Source organism: Diabrotica undecimpunctata, chromosome 5 (assembly GCF_040954645.1).
Source record: "Diabrotica undecimpunctata isolate CICGRU chromosome 5, icDiaUnde3, whole genome shotgun sequence".
NCBI classification, from domain to species: Eukaryota; Metazoa; Arthropoda; class Insecta; order Coleoptera; family Chrysomelidae; genus Diabrotica; species Diabrotica undecimpunctata.
In genome coordinates this window covers 94993108-95016233 of record NC_092807.1, presented here as the reverse complement: position 1 = coordinate 95016233, position 23126 = coordinate 94993108, and the positions used below count along the sequence as shown (strand labels likewise).

General features: G+C 31.9%; 2 protein-coding genes across 2 annotated transcripts in view; one reads left to right on the top strand and one right to left on the bottom strand.

Moving 5' to 3' along the window:
• The window catches only part of LOC140441496 (integrin beta-PS-like), a 61523-nt gene extending 43051 nt beyond the window's left edge, over positions 1-18472 (bottom strand). Inside the window, exons 1-4 of the mRNA XM_072532252.1 lie at positions 18329-18472; positions 18079-18247; positions 4301-4547; positions 1091-1316 (exon numbers count right to left, since the gene is read on the bottom strand). Coding sequence (XP_072388353.1) covers positions 1091-1316; positions 4301-4547; positions 18079-18243 — 638 coding nt within the window. The 5' untranslated portion in view covers positions 18244-18247; positions 18329-18472. The remainder of the gene's footprint in view (positions 1-1090; positions 1317-4300; positions 4548-18078; positions 18248-18328) is intronic.
• Positions 18473-21540: 3068 nt separating this feature from the next.
• On the top strand, positions 21541-22576 carry Cbp20 (cap binding protein 20). The gene is made up of 4 exons (XM_072531060.1): positions 21541-21746; positions 21809-22026; positions 22086-22188; positions 22304-22576. The coding sequence occupies exons 1-4, from the start codon at positions 21687-21689 to the stop codon at positions 22403-22405; spliced, it is 483 nt and encodes a 160-aa protein (XP_072387161.1). The 5' UTR covers positions 21541-21686; the 3' UTR covers positions 22406-22576.
• The last annotated feature ends 550 nt before the right edge of the window (positions 22577-23126 follow it).

The following is a 23126-nucleotide window of genomic DNA, read 5'->3' as shown; positions in this document are numbered from 1 at the left end:
ATTGGTTATTCCGTCTGGTCGTGGTGACTTTCTATTTTTGAGTGAATTTATGGCTATCTCTACTTTCTGAAACCTGATTTCTATTTCGTGTCTTAATTCAGGTACGTAAGTGTGTTGATTATGATTTTCCTTTCCTTTAAACAGTTCCGTCAGGTATATTTCCCATTATTTTGTTGGTATGTTATTGTATTCCTTCAATTCTGCCATTTCTTTCCGTTGGTTTCTTATGAATCTCCTTATTTATTTTTGTGTACCCTAGAAGTCGCTTTTCATTCTTTTTCGAAACTGTTCCCAATGTTCATTTTTTGTTCTTCTTACCAACTGCTTTGTTTCATTTCGTATTCTTCTATAGGTGTCTCGGGATTCTGATTGACATCTAGATATGACATTTAATTTTTGGTAGTCCATTGTGATCTATATGCATTATTCTTTCGGAGATATAACGGCAGTTATTTGTGTTGTCTTTAAATTTTTTATGGAAAAGTATACCTACGGTTGCTCGTGCTCGTTCTTCTTTTTTCACTCCTCTGTATCCTAAAAAATATTGCTTATAATCTATTTTTCCTTTTATCTAAACCGTGTTACGTAAAATATTTTTCTGTAGGCGTTTATTATGCTAAAAAGAATCTGAATGGACACATTATTTTATGAACTACCAATTCATACCTCTCTTGCTTTTAGCGGTAATAGATAAGTAGCCGTTTTAGCACCTTTATTAATCTCATGTGGAATCAATTCAGCGTTACTTTCATTACTGTTTTCCATTTTTTTTACTGGAAATATAAAACACTTTTGAATCTTGTAGGACAAATGTTGTGATAATAAAAAACAAGTTGACATTATTATTAAGACTGTCTATGTAGATATTCAAAATCGTTCCAAAAGCAAAAAAAATCGTTCCAAAAGTGAAAGAAATCGTTCCAAAGGTGACAAAAAACTCGTTGTGAAAATAGTTGCTTTTAGTAAGATTTGTAAGTGGAATTTTCGATGTAAATAATAAATAAATACGAAAGTTTACATCTCGGGACGGCTGTGGAAAAAAAACAGTTATAATTGAACCCATTAACCAATTTTAAAATCATTTACTTACTTCTCTGTTAAGTTGTTGCCGTGTGACATGACAACTTTGTCAATAAAAGTACCAAAGCCCAGTTGGAAGTTTGAGGTTAGTTTTTTCATCGTAGTTGCCAACCTCTCGCCCAAATTTAATAATTTCTCGTTTTCTGACATAGACTTACTCAAACCCATTAGATAGTAAACGTCCATTGGGTAGTCTTCTGCTTGGGTATATTTCATTTCAATGCTGTGCACTTTTCCTAACAAAAGGAAATAACATAATAATTAATACGAATTTTTGCATATTTATTTTACTATTGTCTTAGAGTTTCTCTCTAATAGATTACATTTTAGTGAATTTTAGGTAAATAAAATATTCCGAAACAGCTTCACATCTGTCAAGAATTATCCAGGAACAGATATGAAGACAGGCCACGTTCCTCTGGTCTGGGAATATTCCGAGTAAAACTAAAAAAAAGTAGGGAAAAGTAAATCACATGCATATGATATACGTATGCTGAAAGACCTTAAAACGGAGACAGAAGTCTAAGCTAGGTTAAAACAGCAAGTGACTGATATCAGGGACGAAACGAACGAAGAGCAAAATATCAAACATATTACAGAAATATTTTTTTTGTGACATATTTTTTGCCCCGCCTTTTGTCTATACCTAAGTCAATATTGGCTGAATCATAACCTGGTAAGCATTTCTTTTAGTTTTTTTTGTTTGATTTTTACTGCACAAGTAATTATAAATTTTAATCGTATTTAACAAATAAATAATTACATTATACTATCAAATGTTTTGATAATAAAAAAATCACCTTCTGACCTCCCTCTATAGAATTATCAAAATAAAAACTGATCCGAGAATTTGTTGAATATTGAAATGAGTACAAACTTTTGTCACAAATTTCTACTTTAATTATGGGTTTTTTCAAAAGATTATAATAATTGTAAAAAAATTGAAAAAGAATAAACAATTTTTAAAATTGATCCTTTTATTGCTTGACATTAAAATTAACTTGTTTGCCTTAATTTCTGGTCTCCTCCTGATTTTAATGTGTGTTTATCTTTTCTTTTTCATTTTTCTTTAATCAACTTTTACCCTATTCTTCTGAAGCTATTTTCTTATGGCATTTAAATTAATTACTAATTAAATGGGAATAAGCCACAATTAAGGGTTAAAGTAAGTTTATTGACGTTTCAATTTTCACTTCGGAAATCGTTCTCAAAATACGGTATTTTTTTTCTTAAGTTGTTATTTTGATCTATTTTGGTTTTATATTTTTGATGTTATCTCTCAATTGTTGTAAAATTGCTCACCATCCGCCTGTGCGCCCTTAAGATGATAATAACCCAAAGATGGTAATAAAGGTGAGAAAAGATTTATCGGATTTCTGGTTACAGAGTTGCAATCAGAAATACTGTTTTAAAGTAGCCAAATAGTACAAGCGATATATTATTTGACGCGCCTGAATAATACGAGAATTCTTCCGGTTTTTATATCACTTCAGGTTAAAAGGTTGCAACTAAAAGTGCCACATTTTAGTCGCAAAAATAGTAAATGTGATATATCAATCGTCGTGTACTGAAATGTTGAGTTCAAATATGTAGTTCCGGTTTTGATGAAATTTCCGGTAATAATTTGTGACCAGAAGTTTGGCAAAAATTACTCAAATTTAGTGAAATCGTATATTAATAGACAGAAAGTTACACGAAGAGTTGAAATATTGACTTTCGGTTCTACTTCCGGTCACTTTAGGTAAAAACTTAGGGCTTACGAAGTCCAATTGCTTGTTTATATTGATTGATTAGCTTGCTTTCCAACTGTAACATTATTAAGGTTATAATGTTCTGTATAATGAGTATCTTGTATTAGAATGGAATCTATTCATCGTATTTACCACTATTTTCATTCATTATTAGGCAATCTGGTTTCTTTGATAGCTATGATGTCGATTTTCATTATATTCATTTCTTTGGTGAAATCTGTGAGTTTACCTTCAGCAATGTTATTTTATTATAAACTTCATTGTATCAAGCAGGGGTATTTTTAGAACCCTCTGATGTGATAATATCTCTAAAACCTACCCGAGACCTAGGACCATTTTTTGGCGGAAAACCGATTTGTGCAAAATAAAAAATAAAACCCAATAGAAAAGTAATACTGTGATAGATAATGAAATAGATATTAATAAATAGTTATAAGTGAAGTCAAAAAGTATTTTCTTTATTCCAATTTTTTCGATTATATTTCTTGCTTTCAGATTTCTTTTCGGATGAAAGAACTTAAAAACCGGCAATTGAGCAATGGACCGTCACAATACCGCTACATCAATCTTTCTTTTTATTCTACGACAATAGTCAATACCAAGATCAAACAAGAAAACCTTGAGATTTAAAAAAAGAAAACCATGTGTAAGATAAGAAAACAGAATCTTCTTCTTCTTAGCCTTATGTCGTCCATGTTTCGACATAGGCCTCTCCCAACTCCTTTCATCGATCTCTATCCTGAGCAACATATTTCCAATTTGATCCGGCTATTCTTTTAATGTCATCAACCCATCTCATCTGTGGTCTTTCTCTTGGTCGTTTGCTTTTGTAAGGTCTCCAATGTTGTATTGTAGTATTCCAACGTTGGTCTTTTTGTCTAGCAGTGTGGCCCGCGAAGCTCCATTTAAATTTGGCAATTTTTGTTGCTATGTCCTCGACTTTTGTTTTGGATCTTACCCAGTCGTTCCTCTTTTTATCTGACAGTCGTATACCTTTGCTCTTTCCATTGTTCTTTCTGTTTTGGCTAGTTTATTCTTATTTGCCTTGGTTAGGGTCCAGGTTTGACATCCATATGTCATGATAGGAAGGATGCATTGGTTGATCACTTTGCTCCTCAAGTATTGGGGTATTTTGCGGTTCTTAAGTATCCAACTAAGTTTTCCAAATCCTGCCCATGCTAGTCTTGCTCTTCTAGTAATTTCCGCACTTTGGTTCTCTTTGTCAAGTCTCAGGATTTGACCTAGGTGGATATATTCCTGGATTTGTTCTATCTCACTGCCATTTATAGTTATACGTCTGGGGTCATCTGTGTTTGTCAAGAAAACAGAATAAGAAGGGCCAAATTAAGATCACTTTTGGGTTTGGTTAAAGATTAAAGTATTAAAACTAGTATAATATTCACACTCTGTTTGATTAAGATATTCATAGATTTAACGTTATTATAATAATAATTAGAAGTCTTACTCACCTGGTCGTAACTTTAAACGTATTCTTTGAGGTGCTACTGGCACCATCTTATCTCTGACACCACCAGCGTTAAAGCTTCTTCCAATTCTCCCCACAATCGTTTTATCACCATTATGAGCTTTTGTTAACTCTAGATTGGTCACAACATTTTGTATATTATCCGGAAAAAGGACAAATTCTTCAGCACACTTTTTAAGTCGTTGAAATTTCAATTCGGGTTCGAAGCAGCGTGGTTCATTGCCAAAGTCCTAAAACGAAGTATAAAAGAACTTAAAAAAATGTATACCGATGAAAGCATTTCGGGGAGCAAAAGATAAAACAAAAGTAGTAGACCTACTTAAATCATCTAGAAGAATACCAGAGATGGAGATGGCACTTTTGAGTATATAAAAAGAAGGAGATATAAAACTAAGGAGTAGGATGGGATGACTATTCTTTTACAAAAAAAAAAATAGGAAGAACGACGGGTCGCCATGTAGATATTGGGGATTAGGGATAGACAATAAATAAGAATATAAACAAATGAGTAAGGAAATAACAAACAAAGAAAGAGAAGATGGTTAAAAGGCTATGAAATAAGACACTGTAAAAGATAAATTGAATAGGCTGGTTGGATATTAAAAACGATAAGAAAAGATTGGAAGAACGGAAGTAATCTTCTTTCGTCCTAAGCCTTTTCTTCCCCCTACTTTATACTTGTATGATAACGTGTGACGTGTAATAATGGGCGACTTCAATGCAAAGGTCGGCAGAGGTAAGGTGTCAAACTTTGTGGGCGGTCACGGATTAGGAACTAGAAACGAGAGAGGGAAACGTCTCATACGCTTCTGTCAGGAACAAAAACTATTGATAACTAATACTTTTTTTAAACTGCCCCCTCGCAGACTTTACACCTGGAAGTCGCCAGCAGACTCGAAAGAAACAAATATAAGAAACCAGATCGACTTCATTGCCATACCAGAAAGATTCAGAAACTCAATCACATCAGTGAAAACCTATCCCGGGGCTGACGCTCAATCGGATCACAACCCAGTGGTGGGTAAACTGGGAATCAAACTAAAACGTATTGAAGGGAAGCCTAACAAAACCAAGATAAACATTAGGAAATTAAAGGATCCCAACATTAAACAACAAGTTCAGGAATCCTTAAGAAGAAACATTGGAAACTTGAGTGAACCCGCACAAGACGCAGTTGCTAAATGGGAAGAAATTAAAAGAGCTGTTGAAATGACAAACAAGACACTTCTGTTACAGGAGCGCGTAAAGAAGAAAGAATGGATGACGGATGAAATCCTTGATATGATGGAAGAAAGAAGACAACACAAATGCAAAAATCAAGTGAAGTATCAAGAAACAAGTCACAATATAAAAACAAAGATAGAGGAAGCGAAGGAACGCTGGCTGAAGGAGAAATGCTATGAGATCTAAGAGTGCGACAGAAGATATGACTACCACAACATGCACAAAAAGATCAAAGAATTAACAACTAAAAAGAAAACCAATAATCCCCACCCAACACTAATAGACGCAGACGGTAACCTTATATCAGACGACTTGAAGCTCATTGACACATGGAAAGATTACGTAGAACGACTTTTTAACGATAAACGCAGAGCGACAGTGGACCAAGATGACGACATGACTGGACCCGAAATACTAAGGTCTGAAGTGGAAAAAGCCATTTCATCGCTAAAAAACGACAAAACACCAGGTCCCGACAACATACAGGGCGAGATCATAAAACTCCTATGCGAAACGGATGATCGCTTCCTCGATTTTCTGACAGGCCTTTTTAACACCTTTTACGACAAAGGGGAGATTCCGGAGGAATGGCTTTGATCGACCTTTGTAGCCATACCTAAAACACCAAGTGCAAAACACTGTGATCAACACCGCTTAATAAGCTTGATAAATCACATTACCAAAGTTTTCACCAAAATCATACACAATAGAATATATAACAAATGCGAAGCAAATATATCGGAGTCACAGTTCGGATTCCGAAGCGCATTGGGCACAAGAGAGGCGATCTTCAGTCTGCAAGTTTTAATTCAAAGATGCAGAGACATGCACAAGGACGTCCACTTGTGCTTCATCGACTTCTCCAAGGCGTTTGACAAGATCAAACATGATAAACTCATGGAAATGCTCAGGAAGATGCATATTGATGGCAAGGATCTGCGCATAATAACCAGTCTCTATTGGAACCAAAGTGCTGAGATAAAGATGGGCAACTTACACAGTGGGAAGATAGATATTAAAAAGGGTGTACGACAGGAATGCGTCCTCTCGCCGCTCCTGTTCAATATATACTCTGAACAAATCTTCAGAGAAGCACTGGGAGAAGTTTCGGAGGGTATCAAAGTAAACGGAGAGGTAATCAATAATATTAGATATGCTGACGACACAGTTATTATCGCAAATGACTGCAACGAGCTTCAAATTCTCATGCAAAGCATACACACAGCAAGTCAAGAATAGGGTTTAGAACTCAATACAACCAAAACTAAATGCATGCTCATCAGCAGAACACAATAACCTCCGATGCAATTGACATTAAACAACCGAAAAATAGAACAAGTGGAGACATACACATACCTTGGAACCACAGTCAACACAAAATGGGACCAGTCAACAAAAATAAGATCACGAATTGAAAAAGCGCGAAACGCGTTTAACAATATGAAAAAGTGGTTCACAAGCAAAATCTCAATGGAACTAAAATTAAGACTGGTCAAGTGTTATGTCTTCCCGGTCTTGTTCTATGGAGCAGAGGCATGGACCACAACGGAAGCCACCCTGAAGAAACTAGAATCCTTTGAGCTGTGGATATATCGCAGTATTCTTCGGATATCCTGGACAGACCACATCACTAACGTGGAAGTAATGCAGAGAATAGCCAAAAGCAAAGAAATAATCTTCACAGTAAAGAAATGGAAGCTTGAGTACTTCGGACATGTCATGAGGCATACTAAGTACCGGCTGCTACAGTTAATAGTCCAAGGAAGAATCGACAGTAGGAGGGGACCGGGAAGAGGACGACACTCATGGATGCATAACCTGCGACAATGGTTCGGACTAACATCGACCGAACTGTTCAGAGGTGCCGTAAACAAAGTCAAAATAGCCTTGTTAATAGCCAACGTCCGAAACGGATAGGGCAAAACAAGAAGATGACGTGTAGAAGAGAGTATTTATCGTTTCGAAGTACGAAGCCCAGATACGATGTTTCTTTTATTTTAATTGTGTTCATAAGATTTCTGTCATGTCTAATTCGTCTTACCACTTCTTCGTTCATATAGCCACATTTCGAATGCCTTCAATTTTTTTACGGATTAGACTTTCAGACTCCAAGCTTCTACCCCACATAGCAGTTGCGACCATACATAATATTCGACGAACTTCAATCTAATAACCATACTCAATTTCTTATTTGTAAACATTGAAAGACAGGTATCGACGACAAGGACCTTCGAATTGTGGCAAACCTCTACTGGGGTCAAACAGCAAGAGCAAAAATTGGCAACGAACTCACTGGAAGGGTGCAGATCAAAAGAGATGTCCGTCAGGGGTGTATCTTATCCCCACTCCTATTCAATATTTATTCCGAGGAAATATTTAACAAATGTATAGAAAATGCAAATGAGGACATAAAAATAAACGGCGAGTTAACGAACAATATAAGATATGCCGATGACACGGTGATCCTTGCCAGTACCATAAACGAATTACAACAGGTAATGGAAAGAGTTTATTCAGTTAGTGAGGAATACGGCCTGAGCCTCAACTTCAAGAAGACAAAGTGGATGCTGATAATCAAAAAGCAACAACCTGCTCGACAATTACGGATAAGTATCATACTAATTGACCATGTAGAATCATATGTGTACCTTGGCACCAACGTAAATGCAAAATGGGAACATGCCACAGAAATTAAGGCGAGAATAGAACGAGCTAGAGCAACATTTAACAATATGAAAAAGCTCCTCATAAGCAAGGATTTGTCTCTTCCCCTAAAACTACGTCTATCGGAAAAATCTTACTATATGGTATTGAGGCCTGGAAGCTGACAGAGACGCTCACGAGAAAACTAGAAGCATGTCACCAACATAGAGGTACTCCAAAGAATCGGAAAGGAGAAAGAAATCGTGAGCACAATCAAACAAAGAAAGCTTGAATATCTAGGACACATATTGAGACACGATAAGTACCGTCTACTGCAATTGATTGTCCAGGGGAAAGTAGACAGTAAGCGAGGACCAGGCAGGAGACGACACTTGTGGCTCCAAAATCTGCGGAAGTGGTTCGGGCTCACATCTGTCGAACTATTCAGAAGCGCCGCAAACAAGATCAGAATTGCCTTGTTGATAGCCAACGTTCGCAACGAACAGGGCACTTGACCAAGAAGAAACATTGACTTGTATTTGATAAATTCTTCTATTAATAAATTCAATCCAGATCCTGTGGTGAAGGCCGTGTTCTCTTTATCCACAGAGCACAGAGGCCTATAAATATATATATATGTGTATTGTGACAATTAGGGTTTATAGAAAATAATTTATAAGTTATATACTACATAATATTAGATATTTGGTTGTTTTAAATAAGTTATATACTAGAGAATTTAATAAAAATATATTTATGTGAGGGTATTTTTAATAAATTAGCATAATAATTGTAAAAAGTTGTATTTTAATATTGTAAATATATATAAGTGAGCCATGTGCTTAGGCAACCAAAAATACTCTCGGAGATTGACAGATATTTATACTCTGAAGTGACGTTTAAAAATATTTACGAATATAAAGTGGGTTATAATAATATATTGTTTGAAATGTGTATTTTATTAAATTAGAATGTTAAGTTACTAATTTAATTATATATTCTGATCTGAAAAGCCTAAATGTAAACAAAATTATTAATAGAAAAGAATGGAATTCTCTGGATCTCCGGAGATGGCCATGTTTGCGAAATGGTTTGTTCCAGAAAATTCATACAAGTATGAAATAGAACAAATTGGAACATGATCTCTTACGAGATGGTTCTAGAATGTCCAAAAGATATAAATACCTGTGATTTGGATTCAAGATGGCAGTTTTTGAGTTTTTTTATTCAGAAGAGGCAGTTTTTGAAAGTTTTTAGTCAGAAAAGTTTTAGATAGTGCAGTCAGAAGAGTTTTAAGAAGTTTTTAGAAGTTTTTAGTCAGAAGTCAAGCAGTTTATTATGAAAGTTAGTTAGAGTCAGTGAATCAAGTACAAATAGTCCAATAGTATAATATAGTGAGTTAAATGAAGATTAAAAATTATGCATATAATTTAATGCACATTTATAATTATACACAAATAATTATTGAAGATAAAAAAAGGTATATTGGAAGAAATTAAATTATATTATGGTTGGAGATTAGTATAAATCAACTTATAATAATTGGATATTGGTATATTGAAAAGAAGAATAAATATAAATGCTGTTTGCTGGTTTGGTTGGTGGTGTATAAATGCTGGTGAAGAAAACTATATCTTAAATTGGTAGAAGCTGATAATTGAAAAAAGTAATTTCACAAAAAACAAGGATAACCGAAGTACGAAGACTTTCAGTGGTGATTAGAATATATATAGTGGAAAACAGTTCATTTAGGCATTCAGTGAAAGAAAGGTACAAAATTTTGTTAATATAATTTAGTTAGTGTCATAACAATTTCAATTTTGAAGATAGTTTTGTTTAAATTTTAGATTGTCTTTAGAATTTAATTAGTTTTATAAGAATATCACTTTAAAGATAGTTTATTTTAAATTTACATTGACTAGGTTAGATATATATGTGTGTTTCATAATAGTTATAATAAAGATAATTTAAAAAAGTACTTACAAGCTAATTCTTTGAGAACCGCGATAAAAACCCTATATATTATATTATTAAAAATACTCATTGCTCATCATTCAAACAAAAAAACACATCATAACAATTTGGCACCCAACGCGGTGGCTCTCTATTTAAAAGAATTAGTTTGGGAAGATAAGTGCTCTCATATAAGTAAATTAATTATCAGTAGAAAGAAAAAATTATAGATTTTATTTTTAATTATATTTGAACAAGTAAAGTCTCAAAATGTCTCAAGGAAAGAAAGGTACAAGAAGCAAAAAGAATGAAGAAGATGTGGAAGTAGAAACACAACCTATACAAGAGGAGAGTTTAGTTCAAGTTCCACAAGATACTGCAGAAATGAATCCAGAAAGAGAGGAAAATGTCAATATGGCAGCTTTGATGTCATTAATGATGCAGATGAACAAGACAATGGAAGAGAATTCAAAAGAAATCAAAGAAGACATGAAAAAAATGGAACAGAAAATGGAAGAGAATACGAAAAAATTGGAAGAGAATTCAAAAGAAGTCAAAGAAGACATGAAAAAAATGGAACAGAAATTGGAAGAGAATTATAGAAAATTAGAAAAGAAAATAGAAGATAATAATAATAAAATTGTAAAACAAATGGATAAAAAACTTGAAGCTGCAGAGAAAAAAGTAGCAAATGAAATAAAAAGTATACGGAATGACTACAAGAAAAGGATAGACAATGAGAGGACAGAAGTAAAGAGGATTATTCAAGATAATAAGATAGATATAGAACAGAAAATAGAGTTACAGAAATGTAACTTAGAAGTAAAAATTAACGAAGACAGGAGAAACACAGAAGAAAAATTAGACGATATACAACAAAATATCCAAATAAATTGTAATCAAATAAGAAATGTGGAACAGAGAATAGATGATATTTCACAAATGAGAGACATAGGGAGACCTTACTTAAATTTAACAAATGAGACTGGGATTAAATTCTCTGGTAATATAAAAAATTTGCATCCTAGAGTATACATAAATAGTTTAAAACATAAATTAAGATTGGTGAATAATATTAATGATATTAAAGATTATATTAGAATGACATTAAATGACAATGCAGCAACTTGGTTTGCTAGTATTGAGAATGATTTAGATAATTTTCAAACATTTGAAAATAAATTTTTAAATTATTATTGGGGTGAACTAGAGCAAGCCAAGTTTAGAGAAATTCTATATTTTGGAAAGTATAATCAAAATTTAAAATCAAATATGGTAGATTATGCATTGAAATTGATAACAGTTGCAAAATATTTAGAACCACCACTTAGAGAGGATGAAACAGTCTTAAATGTATCTAGACATTTTGATGCTGATGTTGTGCAAACCGTAACTGTACAAAATATTCAAACAATAGATAGTTTTATTAATTTTATTCAAAGAATACAAAGAGGCAATATGACAAGTAATAATAACAACAGAAAAAACAACAATACTTTTCAATATAATAATGATAATCAACAATATAGACAATCATATAATAGATATGGTGATAGTTTACAAAATTTTAATAATAATAACAGTAATCAAATTAGACAAAATTGTAATAACAATACTAATTATAATAGACAACATTTTAATAACAGTACTAATAATAATAGACAAGATTTTAACAATAGAAGAAATACAGAGCGACCTAACTATAACAGACAGGTAAATTGTGTTCGAAGGAATAGGAGCTGCGAAGACAGGGAACGAAATAGTACAAGGCAAGAAAATGTGAGTAGAAGTCATAGTAGGGAAAGACATAGGACATCAGATCCAAGTGGTCAGATACAATCTGACAATTCTAATAATCAAAATTTTGTGCCGTAAACTTTCTGAATTACAAGTTAGGCCATTGCTATTATGAAAAACCTTCTGAATTTATTTCTTTAGATGAGGATAAAATTATTGACTCTATTAATTTAATTTATATAAATGCTTTGGCCAAAAATAAAATGATTAAAATTATGATAGATACTGGTTCAGAAAGTACTTTAGTCTCGGAGAATTTTATTTTTAATACATTAAAACTATCAGATATAATAAAGATTCCAAAAATTAAAATTATTGGTGCAAATAATAAGAAGTTGGGTGAAATTGATAAACTAGCCAATTTTAAAATTAATATTCTTAATAAAGAAATTAATATGCAAGGATTTATTGTCAAGGATTTATGTGTTGATATATTAATGGGAAATGATGAATTGGAAAAGAAGAAAGTAAAGATAGATTTTGAAAAAAAAATGGTAACTTTGGAAGGGCAAATAATTAAATTTATGCAGAAAGATGAGGTGGAAGAAGGAATAAGAGTTGATAGGATATTATTAAAAGAAAATAATGATGTTTATGAAGAAGAAATGTATTTTGATGATAGGGAAATGTCCCAAAAGAATGTAAAGAATAATTCTTGTAGTGAATATTTAAGGAATGGAAATTTTAAGCAGATGGATGCCTACGAGGCGGAGTGCGTAAAATTGGAAGCAAGGAATAATGAGTACATATTGAAGAATAATGTGATTTGTAAAGAAGAAGATATGATGAAAGTTTTAAATTGCCCTGAAGAATATAAATCAATAGTCATTTCCATATTGCAGCAACACAAGGGACTTGTCAATAAAGAAAATAGAATTGCACAAAATTATATCCATAGTATAAAAGTTAAAGAAGAAAAAGATTTTAAAACAAAATCATACCCAATACCATATAAATACAGAGAAGAAGTAAACAAAACAATTAATAATATGTTAGAAGATGGGATCATTGAGAAGGCAGACACATGTTTTATTAACCCCATAGTAGTAGTACGAAAAAGATCAGGTGAAATCAGGTTATGTTTGGATGCAAGGAATATTAACAAGATTACTGAAAAGCAATTTGAAGCACCAATGAGTATAGATGGAATATTAGGAAGAATTACAGGAATGTCATTTTTCACTAAAATTGATTTACAGCATAGCTTTTGGTTAATACCTCTAGAAAGAAAAAGTAGACAGTATACAGGATTTCAGATAGATGGAGTAGTATATCAATTCAAAGTAGTACCATTTGGACTTCAATCATCTTGCAGTGCTCTATGTAGATGTCTTCATGATATTTTGGATCAATATGAACATTTTGTAATTCACTACATTGATGATATATTAATTTTTTCTAAAACGGCTGAAGATCATGAGAAACACCTAAAAATTATAATAAATAGATTAGACAAAGTTGGACTAAAAATAAATCAAGAAAAATGTACATTTTTTCAAAAAGAAGTCATATATCTAGGTTATAAACTTAATACTAAGGGAATCGAAATGGATCCAGAACGGACACAAGTCATTCAGGAATATAAAACACCACACAATTTAAGAACTTTAAGAGGATTTATTGGAATAATTAATTATTATAAAAGGATGATACCAGATCTAAGTATAAAAGAAATTCCATTACTTGAACTACTGAGAAAAGGTGTAAAATGGAGATGGGATCAGAGAAGAGAACTAGCATTCCAAGAGATTAAAAACATTTTTCTGTCAAATTTGAAAATATACTATCCTGACTACACACAGCCATTCATATTAAGAACAGATGCATCAATAGAGAGATTATCAGGGGTATTATTACAAATACATGATGGGGTCGAATACCCAATACAATTCATTTCAAGAATTACAAAGCCACATGAAAAGGGTTACTCAGTTTCAGAATTAGAACTAGCAAGTATAATACACTGTGTCACAAAATTAAGATTTTATTTGTTGGGTAATGAATTTACAATAGAAACAGATCACCAAGCTTTAACGTCTATATTAAATAACAAATATGGAAACAGTAGAATACATCGGTGGAGTCTAATACTTAGTGAATACTGCTTTGAAATCAAATACATTTCTGGAAAATCCAATATAGTGGCAGATGCTTTATCAAGGTTAGAAAATACACCACAAAAAGGGCAGCGAACAATAAAAATTGGATTAAATCAATTAGTAGAAAGTACTGGATTATATTCTAAAGAAGAAATTATAAGAGATCAGATCAATTTGAGTGAAAAACAAAAAGTCCTTAGGAAAGATGGGGTATATTATAAAATACTAAATGGCATAGAAGTATATGTAATAACTAGAACTTTAGCAAAGAAAATATTGAAAAATTTACATAACAATTATATGCATATTGGTTCAAGAAAGCTATGGATGCTATTTAGGGACAATTATTTTGCAAAGAATGATATAAGTATAGCAAAAGAAATTACTACCCAATGCCCAATATGTCAACTAAACAAAGAAAAGAATTTCAAAAACCAGAACACATATAGATCTAATGTTGTATATGAAAAACTAAATACAGTGTCCATGGATTTTATCTCAAATTTAATTCCAAGTCCAACAGGAAAAAAGCATATACTAGTGATAGTTGATTTATATACAAAATTTATTAAACTATATCCCTGCTCAAGAACAAATGTTAAAACATTGAAATTATATATTAATCAGTTTTTCGAAGAAATAGGACCATTTAGAAATTGCATATTAGATAATGCTACATATTTTAACAACCAAAAATTTCGGGCATTTTGTGAGAAAAAGGGAATCAACATTCATTTTACAAGTATCAGACCTCCTCAGGCAAATCCTGCAGAAAGATATATTAAAGAAGTTATAAAATATTTAAGAATAGTGTGCCAAAATCAACACGAAACTTGGCAGCAACATATACCACAAGTAGAATATTTTTTAAATAATACACATAATTTAAATACAGAAGAAGTACCAGAATATTTAATGTTTGGCCATATAGGAAACAGAAAGTGGATTAGTGAATATAATCAGGATATGTTAGAACAAGTAATGCAGAAAGTGAATAACCGAATTAGGAGGAAAGCTGAAGAATATATCAGAAGACAAAATCGAAATATAAAAAAACCAATCACATTTAAAAAAGGAGACCTAGTGTTAATTCGTTCACTTAGAAAAAGTAATGTTAAAGAAAACCGTTGTAAGAAATTACAACCAATGTTTGAAGGTCCATATACAATTGAAAATCAGAATGGACTAAATAGTTATGTGTTAATAGATGCAGAGAACAGACTAAGAGGCATATTTCATATCAACGACATTTTTCAATATCATGAAGAGATTGAATAATGATTTCTATACCTTTAACACAAATATAATAACACTAATAACTTACTGATATATCCATTTTATTCAATAGACTTGATTTGTTAAATGGTAGATGGTAGATTTCATTATTTTGAATCAATTTGACATCGTACTTGTTGAATTTTGTATATATGGAAATTGTTTGATACCCTAAAAATCATAATTTGGGATTCGATACTATAATTGCTATAAAAATGTCTTTCTAATATAATAAAGTGGAAAAACTTACCAATTTATATTGATGAAAGTTATTTTGAATGGAAATAATTCCTAGAATTTGTCTATAAATAAACAGAACACCATATCTATTATATTTTTAATTAAGGTTATATTTATTCTCTGATATCGCATCCATTGCTCCATTTGACATGACAGTTTGACCATAGAATAGCCGAACTGTGCTCCGTTGTTCTCTGTTTTGACATAGACAGCGAACAGGGATGTATTTAACACATTTTAAATAAAAAAAAATTGAATTATTAATTTATTAAATTTAATAAGATATGAGAAAATTAATATTTAAAAAAATAATAAGTAAATTATTTATTTTAAATATTATTTTGGGGTATTGTGACAATTAGGGTTTATAGAAAATAATTTATAAGTTATATACTACATAATATTAGATATTTGGTTGTTTTAAATAAGTTATATACTAGAGAATTTAATAAAAATATATTTATGTGAGGGTATTTTTAATAAATTAGCATAATAATTGTAAAAAGTTGTATTTTAATATTGTAAATATATATAAGTGAGCCATGTGCTTAGGCAACCAAAAATACTCTCGGAGATTGACAGATATTTATACTCTGAAGTGACGTTTAAAAATATTTACGAATATAAAGTGGGTTATAATAATATATTGTTTGAAATGTGTATTTTATTAAATTAGAATGTTAAGTTACTAATTTAATTATATATTCTGATCTGAAAAGCCTAAATGTAAACAAAATTATTAATAGAAAAGAATGGAATTCTCTGGATCTCCGGAGATGGCCATGTTTGCGAAATGGTTTGTTCCAGAAAATTCATACAAGTATGAAATAGAACAAATTGGAACATGATCTCTTACGAGATGGTTCTAGAATGTCCAAAAGATATAAATACCTGTGATTTGGATTCAAGATGGCAGTTTTTGAGTTTTTTTATTCAGAAGAGGCAGTTTTTGAAAGTTTTTAGTCAGAAAAGTTTTAGATAGTGCAGTCAGAAGAGTTTTAAGAAGTTTTTAGAAGTTTTTAGTCAGAAGTCAAGCAGTTTATTATGAAAGTTAGTTAGAGTCAGTGAATCAAGTACAAATAGTCCAATAGTATAATATAGTGAGTTAAATGAAGATTAAAAATTATGCATATAATTTAATGCACATTTATAATTATACACAAATAATTATTGAAGATAAAAAAAGGTATATTGGAAGAAATTAAATTATATTATGGTTGGAGATTAGTATAAATCAACTTATAATAATTGGATATTGGTATATTGAAAAGAAGAATAAATATAAATGCTGTTTGCTGGTTTGGTTGGTGGTGTATAAATGCTGGTGAAGAAAACTATATCTTAAATTGGTAGAAGCTGATAATTGAAAAAAGTAATTTCACAAAAAACAAGGATAACCGAAGTACGAAGACTTTCAGTGGTGATTAGAATATATATAGTGGAAAACAGTTCATTTAGGCATTCAGTGAAAGAAAGGTACAAAATTTTGTTAATATAATTTAGTTAGTGTCATAACAATTTCAATTTTGAAGATAGTTTTGTTTAAATTTTAGATTGTCTATAGAATTTAATTAGTTTTATAAGAATATCACTTTAAAGATAGTTTATTTTAAATTTACATTGACTAGGTTAGATATATATGTGTGTTTCATAATAGTTATAATAAAGATAATTTAAAAAAGTACTTACAAGCTAATTCTTTGAGAACCGCGATAAAAACCCTATATATTATATTATTAAAAATACTCATTGCTCATCATTCAAACAAAAAAACACATCATAACAGTATATATATATATATATATATATATATATATATATATATATATATATATATATATATATATATATAGACTGCATTTCATTTCAGTTGAACTTCCACAAGTGCTCCTGATGATGAGTTGAATAACTCGAAACACGTGTAGAGCAATCGTAGAGTTCCGATTGAAATGAAATGCAATCTTTTACTTTCATATATATATATATATATATATATATATATATATATATATATATATATATATATATAATTTAAAATATAAAAGAACTTTTCTCTTCCTTTTAAGAGAACCTTACTGTTACAGATATGGACTGATACCGTTTTGTAAATATAAATCGAAACGTTTCCGCTAATACATGGAATAGTTAACATCTAGCTTGTTTCTTTTCTCCTCTTATCTGACTGAGATCTTCAAGAGTTACGGATTGAAAGGGATTTCACCCCATTCCATTGTTCCAACAAAACCACAAAGTATCAAGACACGGAAAAATAAAAACCAAAGAAACTATTGATCATATTAAACAATATAAATAATAAGAAAAATGTATGTACGTTTACAAATGAATCTAACAAATCAATTGACACCCTTCATAAATTTCAAACTATTTCACACCAACAACTAGAAAACTATTCCATATGAAAATATTTCTAAAATTAGCAAGGAATTGCAGAAAAATAATTACGAGTACACCAATTACACAGGTGTTATATAGCTAGAAAATATTGTATTTATTGCAGAAATGTACTTACGGGATCATAACACCAAGCGCATTCCGGTGTTTGAATACATTCTCCACATCTTTCTTTGAGTGCACAGCGAGAAAACTTTGGGGCAAATTGGCCTATCACAATTGTAACGATTAATAGTAAAAGAAAACTATTCCCTACAAAACTCTTTATCGTTGGCGCCTCCATTACTCTGCAAAAGACAAGATTAAATGAAGTTCATGTAAAAAAAAAAACAAAAATGTAATCATTTTCAAATATTTTAAATTCTTACCTAACAGCGATAACAATTTTGTGGTTTTACTTAATGGTTTATTATTTTAAGTTCACTTATCGCGCTAAATACAGTTGGAACCATGGATTTTTACCCCGTTCGTCATCACTTCAAGCATACAAAATAAGTTGAGCCATAGTTCCGAAATTATGTACATGCTCTGGATACTTCTCATTAATAATATTACTCAGTAATGAATTTGCAACGATTATTTGTAATTATACATGTTACTTACAACAATTATGGCTAATATATTATATTTACAGAAAGGGAAAAAACAAAGAGAGAGAGAGAGAGAGAGAGAGAGAGAGAGAGAGAGAGAGAGAGAGAGAGAGAGAGAGAGAGAGAGAGAGAGAGATCTGAAATATGTTGGGCAGACCAACTCTGATGGGAAAATTCCTATATGAAGTAGTCCATCTGGTACAGGATCACAGCCAATGAAGACAGCCAGGTAAAAATATTTAGATACCACCACTCAGAAGGGCTCAAGGAATGAGGAGGAGGAGTTACCTTCTATAATCACAGGATGTTTCTTTTGTATAAATCTGTTGTTTTTTCTTTGTTTGTTTCCTTCGGAGTAGACACGCCAATAATGATAAAAGTTATAAAATTTTAAACTTGCTTTTGCTATTTTTAATATGACTATATACTTATATAGGAGTAAGGCTCTTTTCAATATATACTCTGAGGAGATTTTTAATGTTGCCCTCACAAACCTAGACATGGGAATCCGAGTGAACGGTTAATACATCAATAATATGACACTGTGTTACTAGCAACCAGCCTAAACGATCTGCAGGCCTTACTAGACCGAGTGCAAACTGTGAGCGTAACATACGGACTGAACCTTAATATTAAGAAAACTAAATTCATGGTTGTCAGCCGTACAACTTTAGATCCCGGGGCACTAATGGCAGGTAGCGAAGAGATCCAGAGATTCGACAGATTTACTCACCTCGGAACTACCCTCAACGTACAATGGGACTACGCTCAAGAGATTAGATCCAGAATTGAAATGGCACGGTCTACATTTATTAAGTTGAGATCCTTGCTGTGCTGCAGTGATCTCAGTTTGGGAACCAAGATGCGGATAGTGAGGTGCTACGTTCTTCCAGTGTTACTATATGGAGTTGAAGCCTGGACACTGACGCAAGCCACTGAAAAACGAATCGAAGCCTTCGAGATGTGGATATACAGAAGGATAATAAAAATATCTTATGTGGACCATGTCACCAACGTTGAGGTCCTACAGCGCATGACAAAAGAAAAAGAAGTGCTTAATTTAATTAAACAACGTAAGCTTGAGTACCTCGGCCACGTGATGCGGAACGAAGAAAAATATCGAATTCTTCAACTCGTTATGCAGAGTAAAGTATTTGGCAGAAGAGGACCGGGACGCTGTCGTATCTCGTGGTTGAAAAATCTCAGACAATGGTTTGGGATGACCTCAGCGGAGCTGTTTCGCAGAGCAGTCAACAAAACCATGATAGCCTTGATGATCGCCAACATCCGGACCGGATAAGGCACTGAAGAAGAAGAAGATACTTATATATAATGGCTATATACTCCAGCGTTGGGTTAAACAGCGAATGCTTTCTAGATCCTATTTCTTGAGTGGATCAGTCTTCTTTTGTTTATGTTATTTTCTTGACGATATCTCTCTATTTTTTCCTGTCTCTAATTTTTTCTCTCCATTCTGACTCCTGCCCTTTTTAGGTCTTCTTCAACTTCTGTAGCCACTTTGATCTTGGTTATTCTATCATTGCGTATATCACTGTCTCATCTCCTGCTCGCCAAATGTGACCTAACCATCTAACTATGCATTGCTTTATTTTAGTCACGATGTCTTCCTTACGTTCTTCCTTAATCTCTGCATTCGTTCTGCTTCTATATTCATTTTGCTCTGTTCTGATTGGTCTCAGTATGGTTCTCGTAATCTTTCTCTCCGCTATTCTTAAAGTTTTCTTTGGCTTTTTTGACCATCGTCATTGTTTCTCCTGCTTATAATAATATTGGCCTAAATATGGTGTTATAAAAGTTCATCTTAGTTTTCTTAGGCAGTTTTTTGCTTTTAAGTAATTTTTTTTTGCAAAATAAGCTTCATTCGCTGCTAATATTTTTTCTTTTATTTCGGACTTCCTTTTTTTAATATGATCAGTTTTATTTTATTATATTAATCATGTTGGTTAAAATTAAATGAATTTTGTTCTTGGTGGTTCTATTTGCTGATATGCAGCGAATTTTCTGTTTGTGTGTTTCACTCACAAATTATGTCAAAATAAAATTCTGACTGAATTATCAATGACCCTCTTAGGACTGAACTATCCTTGACCCTTAGGAATCGATCTTAGGATATCCGCAGCATCACCCCGTAAAGCACCAGTCAAGGAAATAGCCTTTTCTTGTTCTGCCCAATCATTGGCTGTCGCAATGGCTTCAAATTATCTAAGGTATATGTACCAAGAAGACTTTCCATCAAATGGTGGCAATTTGAATCTCATATGATGTGTCGTTTCGTCCCTAGGTGATTCTTATTTCACTACTAAATCTAAAACTACTGCATTAACTGGTGGTAGCACTTTCGTATTGAATACTCGAATACAAAGTAAACTAACTTGCATGTTATGAAACGGAAATGATAACACAGCATAACAAAATAAAAAAATTGATGCTTGAGAAGTAACGAATTAAAAATATTTTTGCCGCTCTGATTTCAAAAATGTCTTCATTAAAAGTACGAATAAAATATTGCATATTATATCTATGGTTGCCGTAAATAAATTAAACCAGGTTAATTTTTCTATGCACGCCAGATAAAATATGACTGAACAGCACTGGTTCCGTTTAAAACATGGCTGATTCCGTCTGAGATGGTCTGAGCGAAAAAGATGCGCGTACTTATCTTGACAGTTGACAAGCAGAGTTGGCAGTTGGCATTGATTGTTTATTATTCTGTGGTATTACGTTTGTAATTTCTCGATATAATTGAGGATTTACGTCTAAAAATTACATTATATAACTATAAATAAATCATAATTTTTACATAATTTTATAATTAGAAATATTATGCAAAGTAACTTGTGGACATGAAAAAAAGCAGAATCACGGTTAATAAAATAAATAATTTTGACATATCCAATGTTTGATCCACAAACCATTTGATCCGTGTTCTGTGGCATAATTCTAGAAATTACGTCTATGTTCTTTGACATATTACTGTCATAAATGTCATGGTTGAGTCAAAAGTTGGTAAACACAAATTTTAGGACAATTTGTTTTTTAGAGTTTTCTGTAAATAAGTAGTAGGAAACACGAAGTTTAATCTCAAAATTATCAAATTATAAACTTTCTATAAACAATGTCGATGGTAACTTCACCTTCCATAGAACTTAGTTCTTACCGAGACCAACATTTTAAGGTACCTAATCATAAAATTGCTTAATATAAGGATTCTTAATTAGTTTTTGCTTTTAAATACAGGGTACTAGAGCCGAACAGGACGGATTATTAAGACTATCGACCACATTATACGTTGGAAATTTATCTTTTTATACAACTGAAGAACAAATCTATGAGCTCTTTTCAAAATGTGGGGATATAAGAAGAGTTGTAATGGGTTTAGATAAATATAAGAAGACACCCTGTGGGTTTTGTTTTGTAGAGTACTATAATAGAGCTGATGCAGAAAACTGTTTAAGGTAAAATTAAGCTTGAACTTGGGATTGTTTAACATTCAGTGTGCAAATTGTTCTTTTAGGTATATAAACGGTACTCGTTTGGATGATAGGATAGTAAGAACAGATTGGGATGCTGGATTTATAGAAGGTAGACAATACGGTAGAGGAAAAACAGGAGGACAGGTAATGTTATAAACACATTTATTTCTCGTAGTACACTGGAGATATGTTGTTTATTCTTCTATTCTGCTTATTATCAACATATTTAACTTATAATGTTAACAAAGAATGTTTTTAGGTACGTGACGAATATAGGACTGATTATGACTCTGGAAGAGGAGGGTATGGTAAAATAATCCAGCAAAAAATTGGAATTGAGACTCCAGCTTTTTTGAGATAAGCATTGCTTTATTTTTCATTTATTTTAAAGTTAGGTTGAAGATAAAGGAAATGACGAAATATGAAAATCTTAATTCAATTTTGGAATGTTTTCCATTGAGAATGAAAATAATTTATTGATTGTACAATATTTCATAAAACATTTATAAAATTAATAAATGTAATAACAAAATATGTGTTTTTTTTAAGTAAGACTATTGTTTTTTAAAAATAAGAATTATTTTTACCATTTCATCATAGTAGAATATCTTAACAGGTTGATTGTCAGTCTCTCTTTTCCTGCATTACCAAAGAGTCATTTGAGGACTATATGTGGTACTCAGTCCAGAAGATAAATTCAAATTTGGTACTCAGTATACCTTACTAAACTACATGCCTTGTACCTCAGCAGTTGCTCTGCTTGTATATTTTATATATGTATGCTTGTATATTTTAGCCCGTTGCTTACAATATTATACTTTTTTTATGAAGGTCGTTTATCAAAGGGTGATAGAAACACTTTTTCAACTTAAATATGTATTTATATAGTAGAGTACAAGAGCCACCTGCAAGCCCAAAGGTGTCTGATCTTTTTATTTTTACTGCTGTACGCAGTTGTTGCCGGCATATTATTATTAAACGTCGGGAAGCCAATGCAATCAAAGATTTATTTTCTATTATAATAGTTTAAAAATCTAATAGTTGATACCTATACTGTGTCTAATATCTCTATGACCATAAAC